Genomic DNA, 26,783 nt, shown 5'->3' on the forward strand with positions numbered 1-26,783 from the left:
AGATCCAGCTCTGTTTTCAAACTGCAGCTATTACAGAGCAGTGTGCTCACAGTACCTTCCTTCGTCTCTGCTGTACAGTGCTTTTCCTCTTCAGAGAGCTTTATAAACAACTAAACAGTGCACTGTGGGGAAGGTCAATTATTTGGAACTTTTAAAAACAGGGCTGGACAAGTCAACAGAAAATATACTTTGGGAATGATCATGCAGTGTCAAAGGATGAACTAGATGATTCACCCCTGACCACATGCCATATAAAAATAATTTATTTATAGCATAAAAATAGAGATGATGAACTCTCTTGAAGACACATTTATATATATTAAAGAGTGCATGTTCTTTTATTCTGGGGAGGGGGATAAGGATTAAGCTGTAAAAAGATCTAATTAATGTCACAGGAAATTACCAGTACATCTTTGTACATCATTTTGTCCCCCAAGAGGGTGGAAAATCATTTCAGGCTCTAATAATGCAATGTTGTCACATTTGCTTTGTCACATAATGGAGGAAGAAGAAAAAGCTTCTGAATCAAAAGTCAGAAAAAGACTACAGAGAGAAAGTAAGGAGGGGCAACTGTTTGACTGGTTTCACTGAGGTTCCCCTTTTCTCTAGGCTCCTCTGTCCCTCCATTTGCTGTGGAGTTTTACTGGAGTACCAAGGGGGGTTAGAGAGTTTCAAAGTAACAAGTGGGAGGTGCCAGAGTTCCAGCATTTGCCATTATAGCTGCTCTACCTTCTGTTGTACTGGAGCTTTACTCATAACTGACTAAGTTACAACTGGGCCTTTTTAGCCCATGCAGCAGCCCATAACATGGAGGGCACAAGGGGGCTTAAAGTCACCCTTTTCCTCCCTTCCCCTGGGCTGAACCTTCGGTGCTGCAACTCCTGGAGGTACAGCAAGAAAGGTGACACTCTCTCACTGGATTTAAGTTTTTGCACAGCACCTCCCCATGTAAGTAGGTAGGTGCTTCTGTACAATATGGCCTTTCAGCAAGTTCCACAGAATTTGGCAGTGACAACTCTTTTGAAAACCAACCAGGCAGTAAAAGCCAAATACTTTTCTCAGGTACGCTGGTGTAAATAGAATAATTTGGGCCTGAGGCAGATGGTTGACTGGAAGAGCTACCGGTGAAGCACAAAGCTCTGACCTGTTGTGTGGTGCTGGTGACGATGCCCTGTTGCAGCCGGTATGCCTGCTCCTGGAGGTATTTTCTGGTCTCGTGATTACGAAGCAAGTAGTTTTCTATCTACAAGTAAAAGTCAAATTAGGGTACCAATTCTACTCTTCACACCATCTTTTGCTTTCAGTATTGTCACTGATTAAAAAAATACCAAACAGGATATGAGAAAATAGCTTTTTAATATAAAAATATTAAAAATCAATTATTTTTCTTACTCTGTTTCTATCCTCATAAGACTTAAATCCTTATTCCATGGGGCTCAGCACTGAGTAGCATGTATGGAAACGTTTTCTGACTTGCAAGGCTTACACTATACCCATGTCTAATGATTTCTGACTTATTTCTCTCTTTTCAGTGAGCTTCTTAAAGGCCATGAACTAAATATTTTAAAGAGATAAAAATGAGTCTTTAGCGCTATGATGATCTATACTTGAAATGAGTGGTACGCAAGATACTGTACACATTGCTTCTAGAATTACTTGATCTACTGTGAAAGGCTCAAGAGAAAACTTCAAGGATAATGTGCATTTTAAAGATGGGTCAATAACTTATTTTTCAATGGATGGGGACTTCTGGGAAAAAAAATCAATTTGGACCAAACCAAATTCTACTGTGAATGATACCAAATAGGCATTGAGCCAGGAGGAAAATGATTCTACAGGCTGGTGGTGGGAAACCCATATTCAACAACTAATTATTCAGACAAAGTGAAATAGCTTGAATGAGAAACTGAGAGAGTCCCACACAGTGACTTGGGAACTTTCCTGCAATGGGGAGACAAGTTTAAATATTTGCTTTACAACAGGCAAAAGGAGCAACTGAACCTGTTTCTCCTGTATCTCAGGTGAGAACTTTAACCATTACTTAAACTTATACATTGGCCCACCTTGATTTGTGGGTGGCATTAAGTCCCCACCAAAAAAAGAAAAATGTTTTGGTCAAAACTATTCAGTACATTCATGCCAAATTTGCAAATAATTTCAGACTGACCAAAACAGCATTTTTTTTTAACTACAGTAAACTTCTGATAATCCAGCACCTTTAGGACCCAGCAGGTGCCAGATTATCAGATATGCCGGACTATCGGAAAGGGGGGGCTATGAGGAGTCTGGGGTGGCATCCCACCACCCCACCACAGACCCCTCATAGCCCCCCCCTTCCGATAATCTGGCTCTGACCCGGGCTTCCTGGAATCAGCCGCTGGTCAGTTTCAGCAGCGGCTGAATCGGGGAAGCCTGGCGCAAAGCAGCTCCAATTGTCCAGCAGCCGGAGCACTTCCGGGTTCCTGATGGTGCTGGACCATCAGGAGTGCCGGAGCATTGGATGCCGGACCAATGGAGTTTTACTGTAATACAATTTTTTGCTGAACTCTACTTTAAAGGTGACTGTACTTTTTTGGTTTTTGCATGACGCATAAAAAGTTGCTCCCAAAGAAAAGAAGCCAAGCTGAGCCTTGTATGCCCTGCGAACACATTTTTCAACTGAGAAAATACAATACTTTATATACAGTGCACAAGTAAGCCTTAGAGCTCATTGCCACAAGCTAACACTGAGGCTAAGAACTTAAAAGATACCTCTTTTTCTCAATATAAGGTATATCCATAGTTATAAACATATTATATCCTAATATAAGGCCACATGCTTCACATCTGGTCGTTTGGGTACATCAAAGAAAAAGGACAAAACCCTGTATTTTTCCTTTTGAAGGGCACTTTAATTGCAAGCTTTGTTGTTGATAAAGATCATGCACTTATGTTATTTAATCACAGCTGTCCATGTTTGCAAGCTTTTATGCCCCCGCCCTGATTAAAGTAAAATAACCCATTAAAAAGTTGCAGGGCATGCTTCCCCCCCCCCCCCCCCAATAGACAAGATGACTCCTTTAGAGCTTGCATGACTGACTGCTAAAACCCAGCTGGGAGTTCTATAATCCATGAGATTTGGACAGCTACAAATAATTTTTTGCCAACACATCCTTATCCAAAAGAACACTTCAGCTAAATTAATTTATGATGATGATGATGAGTGTGCGCGCACACACACACACGCAAGAGAGAGAGAGTATAAAAATCCAGTAAATATATTATCCACCCATTAAACGAAAAACAAGCCTACATTCCACAACAAACGCATACTCCATTTTTTGTCTCATACTGCACTGAGCACTCCCCATGCTGCAACAGCAATAAAATGCATATAATCATCTAAACACATAGACGTACATCCACACAAATGTCTAATGGTATGTGCAGACACACACATAAATAATGTTTAATCAGTATTTCCTGATTTTTTGCTTATTAAACTATTGCACTCTATGAATCTTTATGCAGACAGAACCTTCTATGCAGTTATGATTCTTGATGACTATAACCTGTCCAGATGTTTGTACGTGTCCCTGTAAACGAAATACTCAATGAATCTAGCAAAGAATTCTTACTCAGCCAGACATGAATTCACAACCACTTGAAGTTTTTACTCATTTTTCCGAGAGTGGATTATATATGCAATACCTTTTGCAGTGCCTCTTCTGTTTTTTCAGGGTTTGTTTTAAGTGCTTGAGAAGCATCATTCATAGGTATCGGCATGAATCTTAAAGTATAATTCCTAAAACAAAACAAAAAAACAAGTTTATTGTAATGAGAGAGGGTAATCTAATTACTATATATAATTATAAGGCATAAAGTAGCAAATAAAGTTAGCTCCCAGGGTATTGTTTTTTGCTAATAATTCTGACCCTGATTTTGCAAACACTTACACACGTCTGTAACTACTTCCATGAGTAGGTACACTGAAGTCAAGCACACGTATATTTGTAGGAATGGAGGCTGACTCTTCTGTCTAATTAGCTATAGAGGGAGATTTTAATGGACAAAGGGCAGCCATGCATTTAACTGCTACTGAAAGTTAACAGGGCTTGTGTACTTCCTTTTGTGCTTGGAAATTTTCCCTCCTATATCTAATTAGAGACATAAAGGTATACGCTAGGTAAAAATATTGACTTTCAATGGAATTTGGATGAGTATGTTGCTGTTTACATTTTTGAAAACTTTCCCCTTAGAGGATAGGTTATCTAGGCTACGTCTACACTGGCCCCTTTTTCGGAAGGGGCATGCTAATTTTGAAAGTGGGAATAGGGAAATCCGCGGGGGATTTAAATATCCCCTGCGGATTTAAATAAACATGTCCGCCGCTTTTTTTCTGGCTTAGGGAAAAGCCGGAAAAAAAAGCATCTAGACTGGCCCGATCCTCTGGAATAAAGCCCTATTCCGTAGGATCTCTTATTCCTACTTCAAAGAGATCCTCCGGAATAGGGCTTTATCCCGCAGGATCGGGCCAGTCTAGACGCTTTTTTCTGGCTTTTCCCCAAGCCGGAAAAATAGCGGCGGACATGTGTATTTAAATCCCCCGCCGATTTCCCTATTCCCACTTTCAAAATTAGCATGCCCCTTCCGAAAAAGGGGCCAGTGTAGACGTAGCCCTTTTGTTTATACTTAGAAGAAATATCAGGAATTATCAACTCCCACTGATAGCCGTAGGCAAAATCATTCTCTGAATGAAGATAATAAAGAGAATTCTACAACAGCTTTAAAATTCACTAGTTGACATACTAGTTATAGATCAGTGAGGGGCAACCTAGGCTAGTGAGTGAGCTACATAATTGGCCTTCCAGCACAGTGGGCTGCAATATTGCTGTAGCCAAGACAGTCTCTTGATATAGGATGATTTTGCTAACTGTGCTTGCTAATTTAGAACTTACAGGTTGTACCGAGTGAACTACCACAGCACTTTGATGGAATGCAGAAGAAGCGCATGGCTCTCACAGTCAATGTTGTGTGCAATCAGCATGCACCTCACTCCACGTGCCCTTCCTTGATGCGTGTGTGACTTTTGTGATATCAGTAGGAAGAAAACTACACGGATGAAAACCAAGTCTGGTGCGCCAAAGCACGCAGGCAGGGCCAGAGAGTCAGGAATTGTTTTACGTAACAATGCATGGTACACGAGACCACGTCAAGAACATAAGAACATAAGAATGGCCATACTGGGTCAGACCAAAGATCCATCTAGCCCAGTATTCTGTCTGCCAACAGTGGCCAGTGCCCCAGAGGGAGTGTGCTGAAGACAATGATCAAGCAATTTGTTTCCTGCCATCCTTCTCCAGCCTCTGACAAACAGAGGCCAGAGGCACCATTTCTTACCCCCGGCCAAGAGCCTTTTGTGGACCTAACCTCAATTAATTTATCTAGCACTTTTTTAAACTCTGTTATAGTCCTAGCCTTCACAGCCTCCTCTGGCAAGGAGTTCCACCGGTTGACTGTGCGCTGTGTGAAGAACAACTTTCTTTTATTAGTTTTAAACTGGCTGCCCATTAATTTCATTTGGTGTCCTTTAGTTCTTACATTATGGGAACAAATAAATAACTTTTCTTTATTCACTCTCTCCACACCACTCATGATTTTATATACCTCTATCATTTCCCCTCTCAGTTTCCTGTTTTCTAAACTGAAAAGTCCCAGTCTCTTTAGCCTCTCCTCATACGGAACCCGTTTCAAACCCCTAATCATTTTAGATGCTCTTTTCTGAAACTTTTCTAATGCCAAAATATCTTTTTTGAGGTGAGGAGACCACATCTGTACGCAGTATTCAAGATGTGAGCGCACTATAGTTTTATATAGGGGCAGTAAGATATTCTTCGTCTTGTTTTCTATCCCTTTTTAAATAATTCCTAGCATCCTATTTGCTTTTTTGACTGCTGCTGCACACTGTTGGACATTTTCAGAGAATTATCCATGCTAACTCCAAGATCTCTTTCCTGATTAGTTGTAGCTAAATTAGCCCCCATCATATTGTATGTATAGTTGGGGTTATTTATTTTCCAATGTGCATTACTTTACACTTATCCACATTAAATTTCATTTGCCATTTTGTTGCCCAATCACTCAGTTTGGTGAGATCTTCTTGAAGTTCTTCACAATCTGCTTTGGTCTTGATTATCTTGAACAGTTAAGTATCGTCCGCAAACTTTGCTACGTCACTGCTTACCCCTTTCTCTAGATTATCTATGAATAAGTTGAATAGAATTGGTCCTAGGACTGATCTTTGGGGAACATTACTAGTTACACCTCTCCATTCTGAAAATTTACCATTTATTCCTACCCTTTGTTTCCTGTCTTTTAACCAGTTCTCAGTCCATGAAAGCATCTTCCCTCTTATCCCATGACAATGTAATTTACACAAGAGCCTTTGGTGAAGGACCTTGTCAAAGGCTTTCTGGAAATCTAAGTACACTATATCTACTGGATCCCCCTAGTCCACATATTTGTTAACCCCTGCAAGGAACTCTAATAGATTAGTAAGACATGATTTCCCTTTATAGAAACCCAACAAATTATGTTCTTCTACATGTCTGGCATCCTTGTGCGTGGCAACAGCAAACAAAACATCTCAAGGGTCAAACAGAGATCCTCAAAAGGCCTCCTGGCGCCCTTGGGATGCCCACCATTGCTATATATGCAAATACTTGAGCAGCACCTAATTGCTGCATTTTTCCTTTAATGGCAACTGCAACTCAGTATTATTTTATATAATTTCCTACATTTTACTGCCTTATCCTTCAAAAGAGCTGTCCATACCACAAAAGCTTGTGTGTGTCCATACACTACAGAATAATCCATAACTGGCCCTCCATCAGGATGGGCTATTTTTAAATGCCCTAGGTAACAGACCTCAAGTGGTATATTTGCTATGAAAGCTGTTGATTGCCTGACAGGTGAAAGTACCACGTAGGGGAAAAATTGTGTCTCTATTGAAAACAGTGTGGATTTCCAGCTATTTGTTATTTATTATAGCACATTCAACACAATTCTTACATGCTGCATTCGATAAGCAAAGTCTTGAGCCCCCAGGAGAAGAAAGAGATATGAAGCACAAGGAAGACTCCACAAGCACAATCATGAAGCTACAACTTTAGATGAACAGCACCCTATGAAAAGTTCCATCATCCATTGATTTCCAGACACACAAAATTGTTCTAGAATGTTAATTTATTTTCATCTCTGGGAGGAAAAGAGAATTTAAAGCTTGCATGAAACTTTGATCATCAGACCAACCAATATTTACATTTTACTCCTCTTTCTTTGGCTTCCTTTGAAGCCTCAAACATCCCTCCATGTTTGTTCTTTTTCTTCTTAAAGCTTCATTTTTCTCTTGTCACAAGAGCAGCTTTTCCTAGTAATTCAATAATCCAATAAATTCAGTTCCAGGTTTAACATACGTGTTACTTTGCTCAGTCAGTGTATTATTACACTCCCTACAAATAAATCTACATGAAAAGAATTAAGTTTTGAAGAGAAGCACTCAAATGCCAGGGAATACTGAAGTGAAGGATGCCCACCGAACCTTATCTCTGCCCCTTCGTACATATCATGCATTACAATAATCTTACATGGTACTGTCATATGCTATGTCTTCTCTAGGACCCCTGCTCCACATTGCAGAGTCACTGCAATAACAATCTGACATCTTCACTTCTTACTCTGATCTAACAGGAGTAGGTTTATGATGTGTTTATATTTCCAATCCTGCAACTGGAACTTGATATCACAGGAAAGAGAAAAGAGCCGCAGCTCCCCAAGGGACACAGCGCTTGCTTCTAGTCCTGAATTATTAGGCTGAGAAGATATTTCTATTGTAAGTTCTTATGAAAAGTTCCGTAAAACTGAATATTGCAGAATGCCATATAGTGGTACAGAAATTTAGGCTCTGATTCAGCAAAGCATACAAGACAATGCTTAAGTCCTATTAAAGTCAGTGGAATGTAAATATGTGGTCAAGGGTCTTGTTGAATGAGGATAACTATATTCTTAAGTGCTTTATTAAAACAAGGCCTTAATAGGATTCTATAGAAATTACTCAATGTTTTTTACATAGAAAAACATAGACAATGATATCCTTTCTCTGTATTTCTTTTCATAGATCCAATAGAATTCCACAACAGAAATATAATTTTCACAGGACCTTCATATAAAAAGGGAAAAGTTACGGAATGTTGAGGTTTTATAAATGTATTTGCCATATTGCTTTCCTTCCATATTTTGTGCAATTGAGCTGACGGTATTACAGAAGCCCAATTTGCCAGTGTAGAAACACACACACACACACACACAAAAATAGTCTCAACATTTTAAAAAATATCTAATATTGTTACAATGCATTCTGCTAAGAACGCCATTTATCTTCTCTGAGAAAACTGGCAATGTCTTATATATTTCTATGAAACATATGGAGGAGGATGTTCCCTCTGGGCTCGTCTACACTGGCCCCTTTTCCGGAAGGGGCATGTTAATTTCAGCTATCGTAGTAGGGAAATCCGCGGGGGATTTAAATATCCCCCGCGGCATTTAAATAAAAATGTCCGCCGCTTTTTTCCGGCTTTTAGAAAAGCCGGAAAAGAGCGTCTACACTGGCCCCGATCCTCCGGAAAAAGCGCCCTTTTCTGGAGGCTCTTATTCCTACTTCGAAGTAGGAATAAGAGCCTCCGGAAAAGGGCGATTTTTCCGGAGGATCGGGGCCAGTGTAGACGCTCTTTTCCGGCTTTTCTAAAAGCCGGAAAAAAGCGGCGGACATTTTTATTTAAATGCCGCGGGGGATATTTAAATCCCCCGCGGATTTCCCTACTACGATAGCTGAAATTAACATGCCCCTTCCGGAAAAGGGGCCAGTGTAGACGTAGCCAATATGTTTTTAGGATGGGTTTGTTTAAAGGCTAATTATTTTCAGCCAACATTTACAGAAATCCCAGAACAGGAAGTGTCAAGCTTCACTGCTCATGGGTTGTGATATTACTTGTGGTATTAAAAAATTAGAGGAGATAGAAGATGATGTAAGCTTCCACGCTAAGTACATAAGATGTGACCTCTATCAAAAACCAGGGTTATATTATCTGCACTATTTCCTTTTTCTGCCTGGGTCATTTACTCTCACTTTAGGATCCCTCTTCTGTTTATTTTCATAAACATATCTGAAAGGAAGTTAACTAGAAAAAAGTACACATTATTTCTATTCGACTTCTCCTGTAAATACTTGCTGCTGCTCTATTAAGAAAGTTCTGCAATCTGATAAATGGACTTTGCAAGTTCCATTATTCACTAAAATCAATGGAATCATTCCAAAATTATTTTCTTAATTATAGACTATTTATATGAAATCCCTCCCTCAGTACAATTGATTCAATTTTGAAATGAAGCACAAACTTAAACAACTGAGGGAAATGAATCCATCCTATGCCAGTAACAGAAATCTACCTCAAATAACTGTGTATTTTCGCAAGACGCCTTGCCTTGTCTGGAGACTAGCAATTGTCTATTATCCTCACCTTCAAAAGAGACTCTTTGTTCCCCTGTCTATAGCATCTAATGATATGAAACAACTCTATCACCACTTCATTTAAAATCTGCATTTTCCCCCTTAAAAACATAATAATCATATACAGAAAAATGACAGAGCTTGAGATAGATCAAAGTGATTCAGTCTGCCATTGCTAACAGATGCTACTGCCTCAGTGATCCTAATGATCCCAAAATTACACAACTTCACAGGGATTATAATGAACAACTGCAGTTCCCAAAACCCGCATTATTAGCTTTTCTTGATGAAGACACAGACCAAAATGCTGATTTTATGGTGATGACTATTGGACACAGAGCTTCATTCAGACAACTAATTGCTTTTAAAGCACAAATTATGGCTGCTAAAAACGCAGATCAGTGAAGAGAAAAAAGTTTATACTGCCCCTTTTCTACATTTAACATTATTATATAGTGCCTCCCACTGAAGCATGGAAGGAGGAATGAAATAACCATTTCCCTCCCTTTTGAGGTCAGTGTGAATTCATCAGCTATACTTTAGTTCCTACAGGCCCAAAAATAACAGAAGCTGAGTATCCTCAAATTCAATTGTCTCCAATATGAGTTGCAGCTGTTCAACACCTGCAGGAGATATTTCTTGGTTTTCTCTCTAATTACTATCTTCCTTTAAACTTACTTTTCCAATGCCACTGCTATGTCCTGGAAGCCCTGTGCAGTGATGTTATTCTTATCCCATATTACGGTTCTGTTGGAAAACAAAATTATACAAAGCTCAGAATTAATAAAAGCAACTTCTCTTTTCAAATAAGCTGAAGAGAGCACTAATCTATAACACAGTTTTGAATTGTGAGGCCATGTAGTTGTCTCTCTCCAAAAACACACAGTAAAGGACAAAATCATTTAGAAATATATATTTAGCTTCTCATTGAAACCTTAGAATAATAGAAATAAAGGACAGAGTTACTAGGCTATTCTATCTTGTTTCCAATGTAGAATTGATCCCTGCATTATATTTTTCTATTTGTAGTAAATCAAAAGCAGCACTCTCACTAAAAATGACAACATACAGACATCATTATTCATTTAAACCTACATAAGCAAGATCTTAGTTATAGGATCCCCACCATATTTAAACTTTCCCCATCACAAACACACACAGCAGTTGCCTTTCCTTACAGAATATGATCACACGTGCTACACAGATTATGTCTGTGATTAGACAAAAATGTTTGCATTTTCCAAACGGTTGCATATGTTTTCAGAAAAACTGTGCATGCTTGTGCATCAGTGTGAGCACGTCTGCTACAATAACATGTGCAACATCAGTAATTGTGTGCACAATCAACAAATCACTCAGATGCATATTGGTCATGGCGCTTTTGAACATGCAGTCACAATAGTTATTCGATCTCTTTTTCCCCTAAGAAATTTCAGGCAGTAGTAAGTCTATCATGTAGTCATCTGTAGCCATGCAGTCATATGCCCCATTTAGTCAAGGAATATTCTCAAAAGATTTGTAGGTAGAGTTTGGTTTTGAGCTGGCGATACAGTCAAAATGCACACTTGTGGTAGTGCACTTGGTATGGCTAATTTTGTTGCCCCTCTGGTATGTCCAGAGCACAATGGTATTATTGTGTCTGACAACCCTATCACAACCCTTCTCCTGCCAACATGACTCTCTCCTACTTTTCTGGGGGGAAGGGAGCGGAGATGGGGAGAGGAAGAGACGTTCTGCACCCTCTCTCTCCAACATCAGAACCATTTAGGGGAAGTCTTATCCACATCCCACCTTACCAAGAGTTTTATGCTCTGTCTACACTATAGCCGCCACATGATTTTTTTAACTGATTAGAAACAACGCTGTTTGGTGTGAAAACCAGCAGCTTTTCCTCCACGAGACCCACGACTGAAATGCTGCCTACCCATATTTTTATAAGCGTGTCGTGGATAGGGTGACCAGATGTCCCGATTTTATAGGGACAGTCCTGATATTCAGAGCTTTGTCTTCTATAGATGTTTATTACTCCCCACCTGCCATCTGGATTTTTCACACTTGCTATCTGATCACCCCAGCTGTGGCACATTCCAGGCTGCCATCTAACAGGCCTTCAGCAACAACCAATTGCTACTAGGGACCATGTGTTCCCCCGTGTCCCAGAACCATTCACTTTCTCCCATTTCACTGGGTTTTCTTGCCCCAACCTATAAACCTCTGCCTCTGAGATGAAAGTAACCATTTCATATCATGGAGGCATTCCAGTCACCTCAGCTTACTGTATTCAACCACCTTCCAGAGTCTGTAGCTTGAAACTTCCAATATTCAATTATCTGCTCACTGTGTGAGCATTATACCCAGCAAAACAAGGCACAGGCATTTCAGGCCAACGTGCGGCTTCAGAATGACATACCCAGGAGTGCTCTGTAGGACAGCTTACACCTGGGGGATACACCAGGCCCATGCAATGGCACTCTTAACATATGGGAAAATGCATTGTGGGATAGCCAACTACAGAGTTATAGGCAGTGAAACAGTTAGAAGTGTACAGCCACTTAGCAAAACTGCCACATATCCAACCATTTAATGAACCAGCAGGAGCAATGGATTGTTAAGATTTACAACTTGTTAATCAGGTGCTTTGCGGACACGAATAATGCTCAAGACAACCGTGCTAGCCATCAGTTAAAAGCATACTAAAAAAAAATGTGTGAATGAGGTTATAGATTAAATGTTCTGGGGCCTCTAGCCCTAGTAGGTTGGGCTGATGCACCTGCTTCTACTCATTGAGAATTCAGCATACTCCTAAGTACCCTTGACAAGGACACCTTAGGATTCACAGCATATTTTTTCCCTTTTTATTCATGTATAGATTTTTTTCTGTAGCATGTATTCCCACAGTAGACAATTTCCCACAATTGTGGGAAAGCCTTGCAGTAAGAGAGATGTAATGCTTCCCAGGAACTTAATGTTCTAGAATTCCACTACCTAGGAAACCCAAGATGGTGCACAGAAGAAGCAACAGGCTAAAATCTTGCTAGTTTTGAACTTTCAAAGGATTTGGATTTTGAAAAAGGATTGTACCAATTTTCCTCCACCCCTATGCGTGATGTGCACAGTCAAGGGACTAGGCAGCCACCTAAAAGACGACTTTTCCAGACTTCTGTCATTTAAAATGTTCAAAAACCAATTTCTTTCTTTCTAGAGATTTTTTGCAGGAGGAAATTACCTTTTCCCTTTTTAAATGAAAAGGATGAGGACCGGGGAAGGGATAACAGGGAAATCCCCTTGCAGGGTTAATTAAGTAAGAGAAAACGAAAAAAGGAGTGTTGGCAACAGGCATTACAACATTATTAAACCTATTACCTTTCTAAAAAAGTTTTTCATACCTGAGCTTGGTGTTTATCTGTAGGGCTTTTGCTAGCATCTTGGCTCCCATGTCTCCCATTCCATTTCCACTAATATCCACTTTGGTAAGAGAAGTATTGCTGCCCAATGCATTGATAATTATGGTAAGCTCAGTCTTCAGTTTGGAATCTGCCAGAGATAGCGACTGCAAAGGCTGTGGAGCATATAAACATGTAAACAATAAACAAGAGCTGAGAATTCATTCTAGTATACATTAACTAAAAGGATTTTTGTGACTCACCCAAAGAAGTGTGATGGGAAGCAGGGGGCACTATGTATCAGATTCATTTCTGTGTTTACTATAGCTGTAGTAAAATGACATTTAAACACCACAATGATCTGAAATCCTTGAAATACGATAAAACTAGTAAAACAGTCTGACAACTTTATTCCTGGAGTCCATTGCTCATATCATTTTACTACAGCAGCCTCAACATTAAAAGCTTTTTTTTGGGGGGGGGGGGAGAGAGGGAGGGAGAGACAAGGACTGGGAGTACACATCTATTCCTTTAAAAACAAAGGATGCTCGAGTGACAAGTCTGCAATTAAGAGAGGTCCCTTGTAAGGATGTTAAGAACTAGTCGACTCCCCCTCCCTTACCAATTTGAAACATGGAAGCAGTGTTAAAAGGGGCAGTGCTGTGGACCTGGGATTAGCTGGGGAGTCCCCAGCTGACCCCAGGCTCCATGAGGGCGCTATGGTTTTGAAATGCTCCCGCTGGGAACTCATTCCAAAGAAGGCACATCCACGTGCAGGCTGGAATCAGTGGGACTTCTTGCTTTCCCCGGGCTGCACTCGGAATTCTGCATTCCTCCTTTGAAATGTACAAGAACTCCAGCAGGGGTTTTGTACATTTCAAAGGAGGAATGCAGAAGTGCCTACTGACTAATCGATGGAAATACTCGACTAGTCAATTAACCACAATTTAACACCCTTAGTTCCTTGTGGACGCAAATAAGATGAGTAGAAAGATCACTGTGGTTATTGTTCATTTCATGATTATGTTCCAATTAGGTACTTTAAAAAAAAATTGTGTGTACTACAGTAACTGCTTTTTGTGGACCACTATGAAACACAGGTATGCTGTGGATCCTATACATTTATTCTAAAGCCTTATGCTAAATATTTCTTTTTAAAATATACACTGAAACACAGACTCTTTTTGTCTTTTCCCCCGGCTCCATAAACAAACAAAGGCCAAAGTAGTTTATGAATTATAACAAGTCTTTCCATCACTTAAGGCATCTCAACTAATAAAGATATCAAAAAGCTATAATATATAGTTGATGATGAGTGATAACTTATATTTCCCTTTATTCAACAGTTGCCAAGTGTATAATCCTTCAGTAAGTAAATACCTCTTTCAGGGACCAAAATACTTGTATCCATCTACCAGTACCACAATGGGACCCAGACCCCTAGTCACTTGTATATGACAAAGTAACTAACTAACTAACTAAAAAAAAATCACATTGCATTGAGATGTGTGTTTTTAAAGAGAGAATGTATAAAGATGTGAAGGAATAGCGGATTTAGCATTAAAGAGCTTAACACAGATATAGCAATGCACTGATTATTTTAAATGACAATCATCAATTAACTGTTAATTCTCTAAGGGTATGTCTGCACTTGCACCCTAGTTCAAACTAGAGATGCAAATGTAGGCATTCAAAATAGTAAATGAAGCCGGGCTTTAAATATCCCGTGCTTCATTAGCATAATCTCGACCGCATGCTATTTCGGAACCCAGCTGATTCAAAAGTGAAAGTGCGCTCTGGGCCGCGTTAGTTCGAATCAAACCCCTCGAATCAAAAAATGAGGAGTAATGTTAGTTCGAACCAAGAGGTATGATTCGAACTAACACAGCTCGGAGCGCGCTTTCAGTTTCGAATCAGCTGGGTTCTGAAACAATGCGTGGCTGAGATTATGCTAATGAAGCATGGGATATTTAAATCCCGGCTTCATTTACTATTTTGAATGCCTACGTTTGCATCCCTAGTTCGAACTATGGTGTAAGTGTAGACATACCGTTAGTGCTATCAACGCTTGCCTGTCCGGTTCCCTTCTCCAGTCAGAAAAGTTCACACTGGAATGGTATTTGGGACTGGATGCAAATGTTTAATTCAGGTGCTAAAATTCTTCCGTGACACAGTCACAGCAGAAAAAAACCCAGCAGCAGCATTACTCTTGAGTAATCAGTCCAGCAGTATTGCTTAAACTATACAATTGCCTCCAAGTAAAACAGAAACATGAAATGCAGGGGATCATCACTACACAAAACGTTAATTGTTCTTAAAAGGAGAAAATGCAGCTATTATAGAGCTTGCTGTATAGAAAGTGGACCATTTCTGAACAGTGATTGAGTAGCCCAGCAGTTATTTCATCTTGAAAAGCTACTTTCCTTTTAAACTTTGCTTGGGACGAATAAGATGCATTTGTTTATAATTAGAAAAAAACCTTTGTGAACATTAAAATGCAGACTTGAACTTCTCCCAGTATAAGCCTAGAGCATTTACCTCCCATTCAATTACATTAATACCATAAGCACATCCTTGCATTACTAAAGAATTACTAGTCTGGCTATAATAATTGTAACTCCACTGATTTAATAAATAAAATTAAACCTGGTAGTGCTTGAATTATACGTTTTCCAGAATGGGGGGAAATTGTTATATAGCACAACCATTTTGGGGCTTGACGCTGTGCAATGCTGAAGCATCAACGTCAAGCTTCTTGCCCTTACTTTCAAAGGCCTACAAAGTTCTGTCCAACATTTTTTTTAAATGACACTACCCTTTCTCCGCCTCCACAATACCAGCAAAGACAATGCACTCATCTACTTCTACTGTACCTATTTCTACACTTTGTTCTTTGCCAACTCTCAATGCATAGGAGGATATCCACTTGGAAACACGTGAACATCACTTTCTCATCAGCATCTGTTCCCCTGAGATAGTGATAAGAAATGAGCAAACCAGGGCATTTAAAGACCAAAAATAAAAATGCCTTTATTTCTTCATGCTATCCAATAGCTTTGAGCGAGTAACGCTGTGACCTTATTTTGTTAACCTGTCTCTTCACCTGCAGCTGCTCCCGACTATCATGCTAGCCCCGCTGTGCTTCATGTCTTAAATTGTTAAATTTGCTGTCTCCTTACTCTGGGATTCTTGTCTTTTATCTGCATTGTGAATGAACTGATATACTCCTGAGTGCCATAAAGCAATCAATAATAATACCTGTCTCTCCTTCTGGCTAAGGAATGAAGCTCAAAACCTGAACTGATGCCCTGTGTAAGAATGAGTGATTTCCACAAGACTTGCAAGAATGAACCCATAACATAATGGCCCACCTGTGAAACAGAAGCAACTACATTTTCATAAGTTGAGAGGGCAGATACGCTTTCTGGTGTTTTGCTTTCTTAAACAATTATCAAGGTATTCAGATTTTTCAATATTTTGTTAGAGAGATCATCATTTGCTCTGAAGAGTTTGATGCTATGCCATCAGAACTAGAGCTTGTTGGGATTTTTACAAAATGTATTTTGTGTTACTGGAAAAATGCCAATTCATTGAACAAAACTGATCATTCGAAAGGGTCAGCTTCAACAACTTTCCTGTCTTGACAGCTTTTTTTTTATGCCATTTTGACAGAATTTTTCATGTTGAAACAACAATTCATTTAGAAATTTAAGTTCATTTATAGTTTTAAAAAAAGCTTAAAAAGTCAAAAATCAAAACAACTGACCCAATCTGATTTTTGTGGTAGAGGGGATTTTTGACTGAAAAATTTACAATTTTTTTTTCCATTATTTAGGATAGGACATTTTTTCAAAATCCTCACAGAATGGGCAAACTGTTTTCCACTAATCTCTATTTTAAATACCAAAGGGAAAGTTTATAATTTGAAAGAATTCACTGAAAAATAATTCTTCAGCTATTTTTATATATGCCATGTTAAAAAATATAGACAACATGATATTTACAGCATGTGATGTATTTAAGGATTCTTTCATTTTCACACTGTGGATAGAGAAATGGGTGAATTACTAATCGGTCTGTCTCCCCCCTCTCTCCCTCTGAATGAGTCATGAGTGAAATGCTTTAAGTTATTTGGTACCGTAAGTGCAGAAATCCAGCCAGCAGCAAAAATTACTCTACACAATCAAAAAAGAAACTAGGTATAAAATAGGCATGAGAATTCAATATCTGGACTGAATATTTCTTTTTTAAAATCCTGTATAAATAAATGCAATTCTGCACAGACCATAAAAACTTTTATTTCTCAGCAGCACCCTATGATTTCAGATGCATACTGGGAGCTTGATATCCAACACACGCTTTCCTCTTTCCTGCTGCTGCCAACATTTAAGCATTTTTTAAATCAATCTTATTCAGGGACAAAATGGGGGGAGGAGCGAATATTTCTTATAGTACAGAATGTCATTCGAAACCATATTGCATTCAGTACAGCTACACACTTGCTAGGTACACTTGGGAGTTTAATCATCTAGTTCAAATTATTTAATATAGGAATATGGATCTTTTAAAAAACACTAAAGGACTCAATCCTGCAAGATGCAGAATCTCCTGTGACATGCTGAGCACTCGCCACTGTCACCAGAAACGAGATTATTCAGCTCCTCATAGGATATTCATAGGAGGTTGAGTCACAAGTTTGAGAAATGTTTAGCCAGCAGTGCAGCATCCATTTTTCTGCTTGAAAGAATAAGGTATGATAATTATACAGTCTCGGAAACCATGCTATGGTGCTGGGAAAGAATAGTTTCTTTAATGGGCTATGCAGTATAATGTCTATTTATAGAGTCTAAAAAAGTGTACAACTCAGGTACTATATTCTCATGCGTCTTTATTTTGTTCTTGTTTTTTTAAAATGGTGTGAAAAAATTAGGGGCTGATTTCATTTCTGCAGTCATGATACCAAACTACTAATCATTTAAAGCATTTCATTCATAACTCATTCAGCAGGGGAGAAAAAAAATTAGTAAGTCTCCTGCTTTTCTATCAATGGCAAGAAGATAACAAAACCTTTAAAACACTACACAACTAAATAACAGGATATCTATATTTCAACACAGCTATAGCTCTGTTTAAAGTAGGTATAAATATTCAAATAATTATTTTGCGGGGGTTTCTTTTAGATTACTAACTCTCCTTCCAATGTTTTAAATATAAGTTTCTACAAAACAACAGATACTTAACTAACGGTTGAAAGAAAATTAATTTTTATGAATAGGAAAAACAAAAGAATGGAAAACGAGAGGGTCATTTTACAATACTGGTAAACATGTAAAAGTGAAGGTGCCTCTGCTTTAGAAGTACTTCAGGAGAGAATGTGGCCCACGAAAGCTCATCATCTAATAAACCATCTTGTTAGTCTTTAAAGTGCTACATTGTCCTGCATTTTGCTTCAGGAGAGAAGGCATGTCATAGCATCATAGAAGCACAGAATACTAGAACTGGAAGGGGCCTTGAGAGGTCATTGAGTCCAGTTCCCTGCCTTCACGGCAGAACAAAGCACCGTCTAGACCAGAGCTACTCAACTTTGCCAGCCCCAGAGGCCACAGTGATATTCACAGCACATGCCGAGGGCCACAAGTTAAGAAGGGTTGCATATACATGCAAATATATATGCAAATAGCTTCTCTCACACTGACAGGCGCCAGACCCAAATGTGGCCTGTGTAAGCCAGTCAGCACCTCTTAGGTTCTGTTCACAAGGCTAAGCAGCCAGCACTTCCTACAATGGCCCGGTACTCCTGGCACCTCCCCTCTGAGGCCTAGAAATGCCAACACTCTCCTGTACACATCTGTTCCAGCCAGCCCATTTGCTTGTGTCTTTAAATGCTCACCCCACCTGGGAGACGTCTCGCAGTTGTGTAGCCTGTTCCAGTGAAGGCCATGTGCAAAGGTTCCCACACGTTGAGATCCGAGTCAACCCAAACTAAACTGCAGACCGCAAACAAATGGGCCACGAGTTGAGTAGCCCTGGTCTAGACCATCCTTGATTGATGTCTATCTAACCTGCTTTTAAATAGCTCCAGAGAGGGAGATTCCACAACCTTTGTAGGCAATTTATTCCAGTGTTTAACTATCCTGACAGGGGAAATTAGGAAAAGTCTCTAGACCTTTAATAATTTTTGTTGCTCTTCTCTGGACCTTCTCCAATTTCTGAAATGTGGTGCCCAGAACTGGACACAGTACTCCAACTGAGGCCTAATGAGTACAGAGCAGAAGAATGACTTCTTGTGTCTTGCTCACAACACTTCTGTTAAGGCATCCCAGAATCACGTTTGCTTTTTTCGCAACAGTGTCATACCGTTGACTAATATTTAGCTTGTGGTCCACTACGACCCTTAAATCCCTTTCTACCATACTCCTTCCTAGACAGTCGCTTCCCATTCTGTATGTGTGAAACTGATTGTTCCTTCCTAAGTGGTGTCATTCTTGCAGTCAATCTGAAATAACTTATTCATACATAGGAAAACAGAGTTTGGGCTTATGAGCTAGATACTTTGGATGATAGCAGACAACTATTGTTTTTGGCACCCATAAATATACTAGACAACTCACAATGCAGATTATTAATAAAATTTCTTCCCCCAAGACATTCACAAATTACCTGCAAAAATGCTGCAAAGAGAGAAATAAGAATAGAGTAGGACGCAGTTGGGGGAATACACACAGGATTACAGAAATAAAAACACATGGTTCTGTGATGGGTAGTGTATAGCACAAAGAAGAGGTAGCATTTTTCAAATGTCTAAATACAGTAAATGCCTTCATTGGCTCAATTCTTTTATCACTGATGAAGGGTATTTGGAGGCAGGAAGTGACTAAAGAGAGGGTGAGGGCATGTTATGTATCAATTCAAGAGGGGCATGGAAGAAAGCCTGAAGATGAGATGTGAGATGAGGTCACATAAGTAGGCAGGGGAGAGGCAAGAGCTTTACAGACTCTTAGAAAGGAGACCAAGAATCTTGGTGTTTATGCTGAGAAGCAGAGCGAGTCAGCATAGGGAGGCAAGGGAGTAAAGGAGGTGGGCCAGCAGCAGGAGAGGCAACTGGAGTCAAGAGACAATTATTTCTGAAGGATGGAGAAAGCAGAGCACACTTGTATTCTGAGGGAGGCAGAAAAAAGGAGGGGACTGAAGGTGATGAACATGACACAAAAACATACATATAGCAGGACAGAGAGAGGTCAGCATCCCCCAAAAATCCCTTCTGGCTAACCCAGGAACAAATGTGCACTAGGCAACAGAGGGAGCAAAGTCCAATCAATAAAGGGTCTTTTGGAAAGGGGGAAAGGGTTGGCACAGAATGGAGGAAAGGTTGCCAAGGGAACACTCAATGAAAAGAGGCATTACAATTACCCTCTGAAATACTGTACTCAGAGAATGGTGTTTCCGAAGAATGTAAAGAATAATAAAATAAAGACAAATCTTGCTTTAATTTCTTCTAATTTTCTTCTCTCTTTCTTGGATGAAAGGGATTTTGGTAAGTGGGTGCAGCAATTATGTATGCTAATTAACAAAGAAGTGATGATCATGAACATTGTGAGGAAACATCTATTCTGTATTCTATAAGTGTACCCCACTCCCAAAAAACTGGGCTGGCAATCCTTTATTGAGAAATGAAAATCTCTAAAATCTGGGGGAAAGGACTGTGTCACTTAGACTTAAAAGAAAACTAGGTTATCAATGTCAGACATTTTGAAATAAATTCTTTTAATGTTTATATCCCATAAGCGTACAAAGAGCGTTCTTACAATGCACTAAGTGAAAAACAGATCCCCCTTTATATATAATCCCAATTAACATTTAAAGTTAATTCCTTCTTTAACAGGACAAATATCAGAATAACCAAAAATAATTTTACAATGTTGTCAAAATAATAGGCAGCAAATAAATTCAGTAAGGCACTGATAAACTGTGAGAACGATTCTTACATAAACATGCATTGTAACAGTGTGAGAACGATTCTTACATAAACATGCATTGTAACAGTAGGATAACAGATACTCACAGAATCCTCATCTTGAATCATCTGTACTAAATTATCAAGTACCGGAGTGAGATTTCTGCAAGACAAAAAGTGATGGAAACAATTAAATCAGCAGCTTTTTGCTATCAATTTTGCTAGTATTTAAAAAAAATAACAAAAACCTTACTTGGATTTCATGTTGTTAAAATTTTTGCCTAACGCCAAGTGTCTTATTGATCGGTTTTTACTAAGCCAGATTACAAGTGTCGAGAGATCGGATTCTAGGCCTGTGAGGAATCAGATTAAATGTAAAATTAAAAACACACTCCATTTGCTAGATGGGGTTGAATCAACAAAACCATATTCACTTGAGACACTTTCTACCATGCCACCACTTTCAATTACTCCGGAAGATTTATTTTAAATTCTTTTATTTTTAAATGTTTTGGTCTTCTTTCATTTTCCACTGATCTACAAGGTAGCCCTATTATTTATGATCAAACCTGCTAATCAGGAACTATGCACACAGCAGAAAAAGAAGAGGATTATTTACTCCCTAAAGTTAGCCTACCAATGAAGTCTAGGAAAAAACATTCTTTAAGCAATGGAGACCTTTTCTATTCCTTGCCTTGAGAATTAGGAGAACATGCTACATTGCAAACCTCAACAGTTATATTCACCACTGTGCTCATGAAGCTATCAGGTACCAAAAACCTAATGCAAGAAGCTTGTGAATAAACCAACCTGTTAAAAATGGCTGCATTTCATTTAGTTCTTAGGCAAGAAAAATGAATATGCTGCATTCTGCCTACAATATTGATGAAGATAACATTTCAACAGATGAAAATGATTAGGCACTGGGTAACGTGCAGGTTCAGCTATCACAGGAATAAACAAAGCCAAAGGCTCACTTTGCTTTGATGCCATTCTTACTACAATCTGTTGTGATACCGAAAAATGCCATGTAAAGTTCTATGGCATGTAAACATTATTACATCATGGGATTAAATGATTTAAATCAGCTTTCTTAATTCAGGGCCTGCATTACCATTTTTCAACGTACTTACCATTGTCTGAAATGTCTAAGCTGGTGATATTGTGTATTTCTGCTATGCAACCTTCCAGAACTTGTGCGCCTCCAGATCTCAACTACAGACAAACAAAACATCTGCAACTAATTAAGGTATTTTGGTAACACAGAAAATAACAGCAGGAATTTTGTAAATATAAAGGGTACTACATTCAGCAAAAATAGCAGCAACACTATAACTTGTTGACATTAATGCTACAGCCTACACAGAAATCATTTCCACACTAATTGCTTCTGATATGCATATAATAAAAGAGTGAAATTCTCTGGACAGAAGCTTAACTAGGGCCAGGTTTAAATAGTCAAGCCCTGACAAGCCCCCTTTCAGATGGCAGGTATTTCTGAGTTTTGCTGCTTGCCTTACTGTAAAAATGTTTGAGAGCTTTTAAGTTTCAATTGGAAAAACAGATTTAATCAACATAAAAGCCAAAGATAATATGCATTCCTTTCCACCCCTAAATTCAAATGACAAAGTTTTACAGTAAGAGCCTCTTCCAACGCTAAGCATCAAAACAAAGTATTGTGTGCAGCAGAGAGAAGGGAATAGGTGAGAATGAAGGGTTGGTTTCTTTTAGTCAATCATGACTTTTAAAAAAACTGCATACCAGATATACAATATTTAATAAAATAATAACAGCTAGAATTAGAAGTGAGCTTTTTACTTATTTCAAAATGGGGATGATAAAAAAAGCATGAAGCAGAAAGGATTAGTTGTGTGGTTTAGAGTAATGCATTATTAGGTTTCAACTGGAGTATTGTGCTCAGTTCTGGGCGCCACATTTCAGGAACGATGTGGAGAAATTGGAGAAGGTCCAGAGAAGAACAACAAAAATGATTAAAGATCTAGAAAACATGACCAATGAGGGAAGATTTGTCCAACTCATCTACCCACGAAAGCTCATGAGATATTTGTTAGTCTGTAAGGTGCCACAGGGCTGCTCATTGTTTTTGAAAAAACTGGGTTTGTTTAGACTGGAAAAGAGAAGACAGAGGGGACATAATTTTCAAGTATATAAAAGGCTCTTACAAGAACGAGGGAAAAAAATAGTTCTTCTTAACCTCCAAGGATAGACAAGAAGTGGTGGGCATAAATTGCAGCAAGGAAATTACTCTTGCTACATTTCAAAGGTAGAAGCGCCCTTATCAACTAATCAAATAGGCAATGCAAATTCCATCAACTATTCGATTAGTTGATTCATTTACATTTCACATCCCTAGTCTAGATAATACTTAGTTCTGCCATGACTACAGGGGACTGGACTAGATGTCCTCGAGGTCCCTTCCAGTCCTATGATTAATCTGAATCATTGCAGCATATTAAAAACACAGCTTCAAGATTTAGTGAAACGTCTGAAAAGACCTCAAAAGCAAATACAATACCAGGGGATACAATTATTAAAATGACTGATTTTGAACGGGTACTAACTCTTGACCATTCCTATGAATTGAATATTCAAGTAGTGAAGTAATGTTTTAAGGGAAGGAAAAACATTTTCATAGTTATGAATTACATCTTTACTACAAAAACATCACCCAGCGTAGGACTGCTAACAAATAAAAGATAGCAATGGAATCCAATCTTTCTGTTATACTGCTATACATAAAAGCGGGGCAACATTTCCCCCCATTTCTAGATCTGACCAAATATCCTGACTCAAGTGAATCATCTCTAAGCAAAAACAGTCCTTAACCCAGCTCTAATCCAGATTCATTAATATTTTTTAGCAATATTTTTCAGTTAGTTACAGCAATTTTTAAGAAAGATTGGAGATTTTCTCACTGGTGGACAAATAATTTAATGCCCAACTCGGACTTTTATTACAGTGAATGGACTAAGATTAAATCTTAAATATGAACTATAACCAAACCAAGAAGCATATTTTGCACACAGTCCCTCTTTTTTAACATACTGAAAGAAAACCCTTGATCCAAACAATCCTGGAACTGGTTAAGTTAAAAATCTAAATCTGGATTCACATTTCTATAATGTTAGCCCATCTCTGATTTACTAACAGCATTTTTAACACTCACAATATGAGTGACAGAATCATTCTGCTTCACTTTGGAATGTGCTCATTGACACACACAGTACCAGACAACCCTTTGACACAAGATGCCACATTAATTATTGTTAAGAATGTGGAACTGACAGATTATATGGACTCCGTGGGTATGTCTACACTGCATTCCTCATTCAAGAGAGGAATGCAAATGAAGCTGAGCAAAATTGCAAATGAAGTGCGGATTTGAATTTCCCATGTTTCATTTGCATAATGGCATCCAGGCGCTTTTTCGAAATACCCTATTTCAAAAGAAAAAACGCCGTCTAGATGGGGTTATTTTGAAAAAAAACCCCATCTTTCGAAATAACCCTTAAACTTCATTTTTTAAGGAGTAAGGGTTATTTCAAAAGAAGGGTTTTTTTAAATAACCCAGTATAGACTGTGTTTTTTTCTATTGAAATAAGGTATTTCAAAAAAGCGCCCGAACATCATTATGCAAACAAAGCGTGGGAAATTCAAAGCCGCACTTCATTTGCGATTTCTCTCAGCTGCATTTGATTCCTCTCTCAAAAGAGGAATGCAGTGTAGACACACTCTTAGTCTTTATTTGAATTTTTCTTTTAAAAATATGGACTTCCTAGTGGCATATATAAATTCAGCTTTGCTTGGACCTGAACTTCCGTACGTGATAAATAAAAAAATTAAGTTTAACGTAGACAAACATATCTCTGAGTACATTTTTATTGGCTACAGTTTCAATGGCCTATCAGTTTCTGTTTTAACAGAATTCCTTTTTGAATTCAAAGAACCTCAAAAGGGATTCTGTATCAATCAATAACATGGTGCAATTTCTCTGCACTAAAATTACATCTGAAATCGGACTTAAACGCTAATTTTGTTCAGCTTTAAGTGTATACCGGAACAAAATTTCAAGGGAAGCTTCTAAGTTTGCATCCACAATTTTGTGTGTGAACTGCTTAGGGGGCACAAATATCAATACTGATGTCTGCTTAATGTATGGTTCAAGAAACATTTGATCTCAAAAGTCAGAGTGTCAAAATTAGACTATTTGTTCCCACAAAAGATAAAGCATATAAAAGCAGAGATTAGGTTTATAGTCTTTTCTAAACTTGACTGATAAAGGATATAAAAAACCCACATTCTGTATCCATATTTCTGAGATCATAATACCAGTACACCACATATTAAGAACCAGCTCTTCAGCAATTAAAAAGCAGAAAGCACAGCAGAAGCTAAAATGTACCAGTATGCGGGGTGTGAAAACAAAGCTGCTTACTGATTTCAATGGTTAATATGCTGAAGGTAAGGCATGGAGGGTACTTACACAGTGACCAAGCTAAGGGAAGCAGAAGGGAAAAGAGTAAAATATATCAGTGCTGAGCAGGTAGAAATAAAACGGCAGTTTTCATACCACAATTAGCAATATAAAACAATAAAGCTCTGGATTGGAGTTAGTACACTAGAAATTTGATGTGCAGGCAAACAAAAAGAGCGGAAAGGAGAAATTTATCTTTCCATGCAGAATAAAGGCCCAGCCCTGCAGCCTGGATACAATTTTGTATGAGCAAGAAGGAAGGACAAATATGGAAGCATCAGGGTTTCCCGCCTCTTACTGATGCAGACTCACAGGAGTTGGAGCGGGGAAGGAAACTGGCTCAGAGGCTTTCTTGCTGAGCAAAGGTTGCTCCAGTTGTTCATCCAGAGAGAGTCCATGGACAAACCAGGCCAAGGTGAGCCAGTCCCAGCTCCTCTCATGGCGCTTCTCACCCTACATTATGGATGTGATTTGGTGCCAGTATGGCTTTTTTTTCTTTTTTTTTTTAAAATAAAGCACAAGAAGATTGATGAGATTTAGTCTTGGGGAGACGAGTCAGGGCAAGAGAGTATGGGGAAATAAGAGCTGACAGACTGGCTCTATTTTCTCTTTTACAGCTGTTTCGAATTCACAGTGTGTTTGGAGGGGGTAGGGGTGAGATAATCCCTCAAACTCAGCTAAACTAGAAACCTATTTAAGTCACCAAAACGCAGATGAGAACATCATCTCCTGCCTCTGGCATTATTCCTGAGATACACTTCCTGCAATGGGACAGAATCCATAGCACAGTACCGGCTGGGGTAGTTTAATTAAGACAGATATGGGTGAGAAAAGTATCAGCCTCTCCACACAAGAAGTAGAAGAAGGCTCACTGGGTGGCACTTGTCATGGTCAGACTCAGCTCACTGTCCAGCACAGCCCAGCCTCCAAATGAGAAGCTTCCAAATAAAGACTTGGCAGTTTAACTTTCTCCACTAATGACGGGAGAAAACACCTAATTCAGTACATTGTCCTCATTAGAGCCAGCCCTTAAAGTGATGTCTAAGTCTTCCTTTCTGTGAATTCCAGGCAATTGTGCATGTAATTTATAATTATGAAAGTCAACTGCTTAAAAAAAAAGGGGGGGGGGGACAGTATTTAAAAAGTATCCCCCATTCATCTCTTTCTCCCTGACTCGAAAGCTTACTTATTTGGAATTTACACACCTGAAAATAGCTGCAAAGTGGTGTAATAGATTGAAAGAAAGTACTAAATGCATTCAAAAATAGGTTGTGTTTCCCTCATAAAGGGAGCTCCTAAAGTAATTCTCACTCTTTGCTGTGTGATTCTATTTTAGGAAACCTATCAAAACCAAACTGTGGGTTATTTGATTATTGCATGTGCAGGCAGCAAGCTGAATCTCTGCTG

General features: G+C 38.8%; 1 protein-coding gene across 3 annotated transcripts in view; it reads right to left on the bottom strand.

The window, feature by feature from the left end:
- The window catches only part of CARMIL1 (capping protein regulator and myosin 1 linker 1), a 247,884-nt gene that overhangs the window by 69,531 nt on the left and 151,570 nt on the right, over window positions 1-26,783 (bottom strand). For all 3 annotated transcript variants that reach the window (XM_075921131.1, XM_075921132.1, XM_075921130.1), the window contains exons 18-24: window positions 22,015-22,096; window positions 21,135-21,234; window positions 20,990-21,044; window positions 12,931-13,103; window positions 10,223-10,291; window positions 3,691-3,784; window positions 1,145-1,243 (exon numbers count right to left, since the gene is read on the bottom strand). In XM_075921131.1, coding sequence (XP_075777246.1) covers window positions 1,145-1,243; window positions 3,691-3,784; window positions 10,223-10,291; window positions 12,931-13,103; window positions 20,990-21,044; window positions 21,135-21,234; window positions 22,015-22,096 — 672 coding nt within the window. The remainder of the gene's footprint in view (window positions 1-1,144; window positions 1,244-3,690; window positions 3,785-10,222; window positions 10,292-12,930; window positions 13,104-20,989; window positions 21,045-21,134; window positions 21,235-22,014; window positions 22,097-26,783) is intronic.

This window comes from Pelodiscus sinensis, chromosome 2 (genome assembly GCF_049634645.1).
Source record: "Pelodiscus sinensis isolate JC-2024 chromosome 2, ASM4963464v1, whole genome shotgun sequence".
NCBI lineage: Eukaryota > Metazoa > Chordata > Testudines > Trionychidae > Pelodiscus > Pelodiscus sinensis.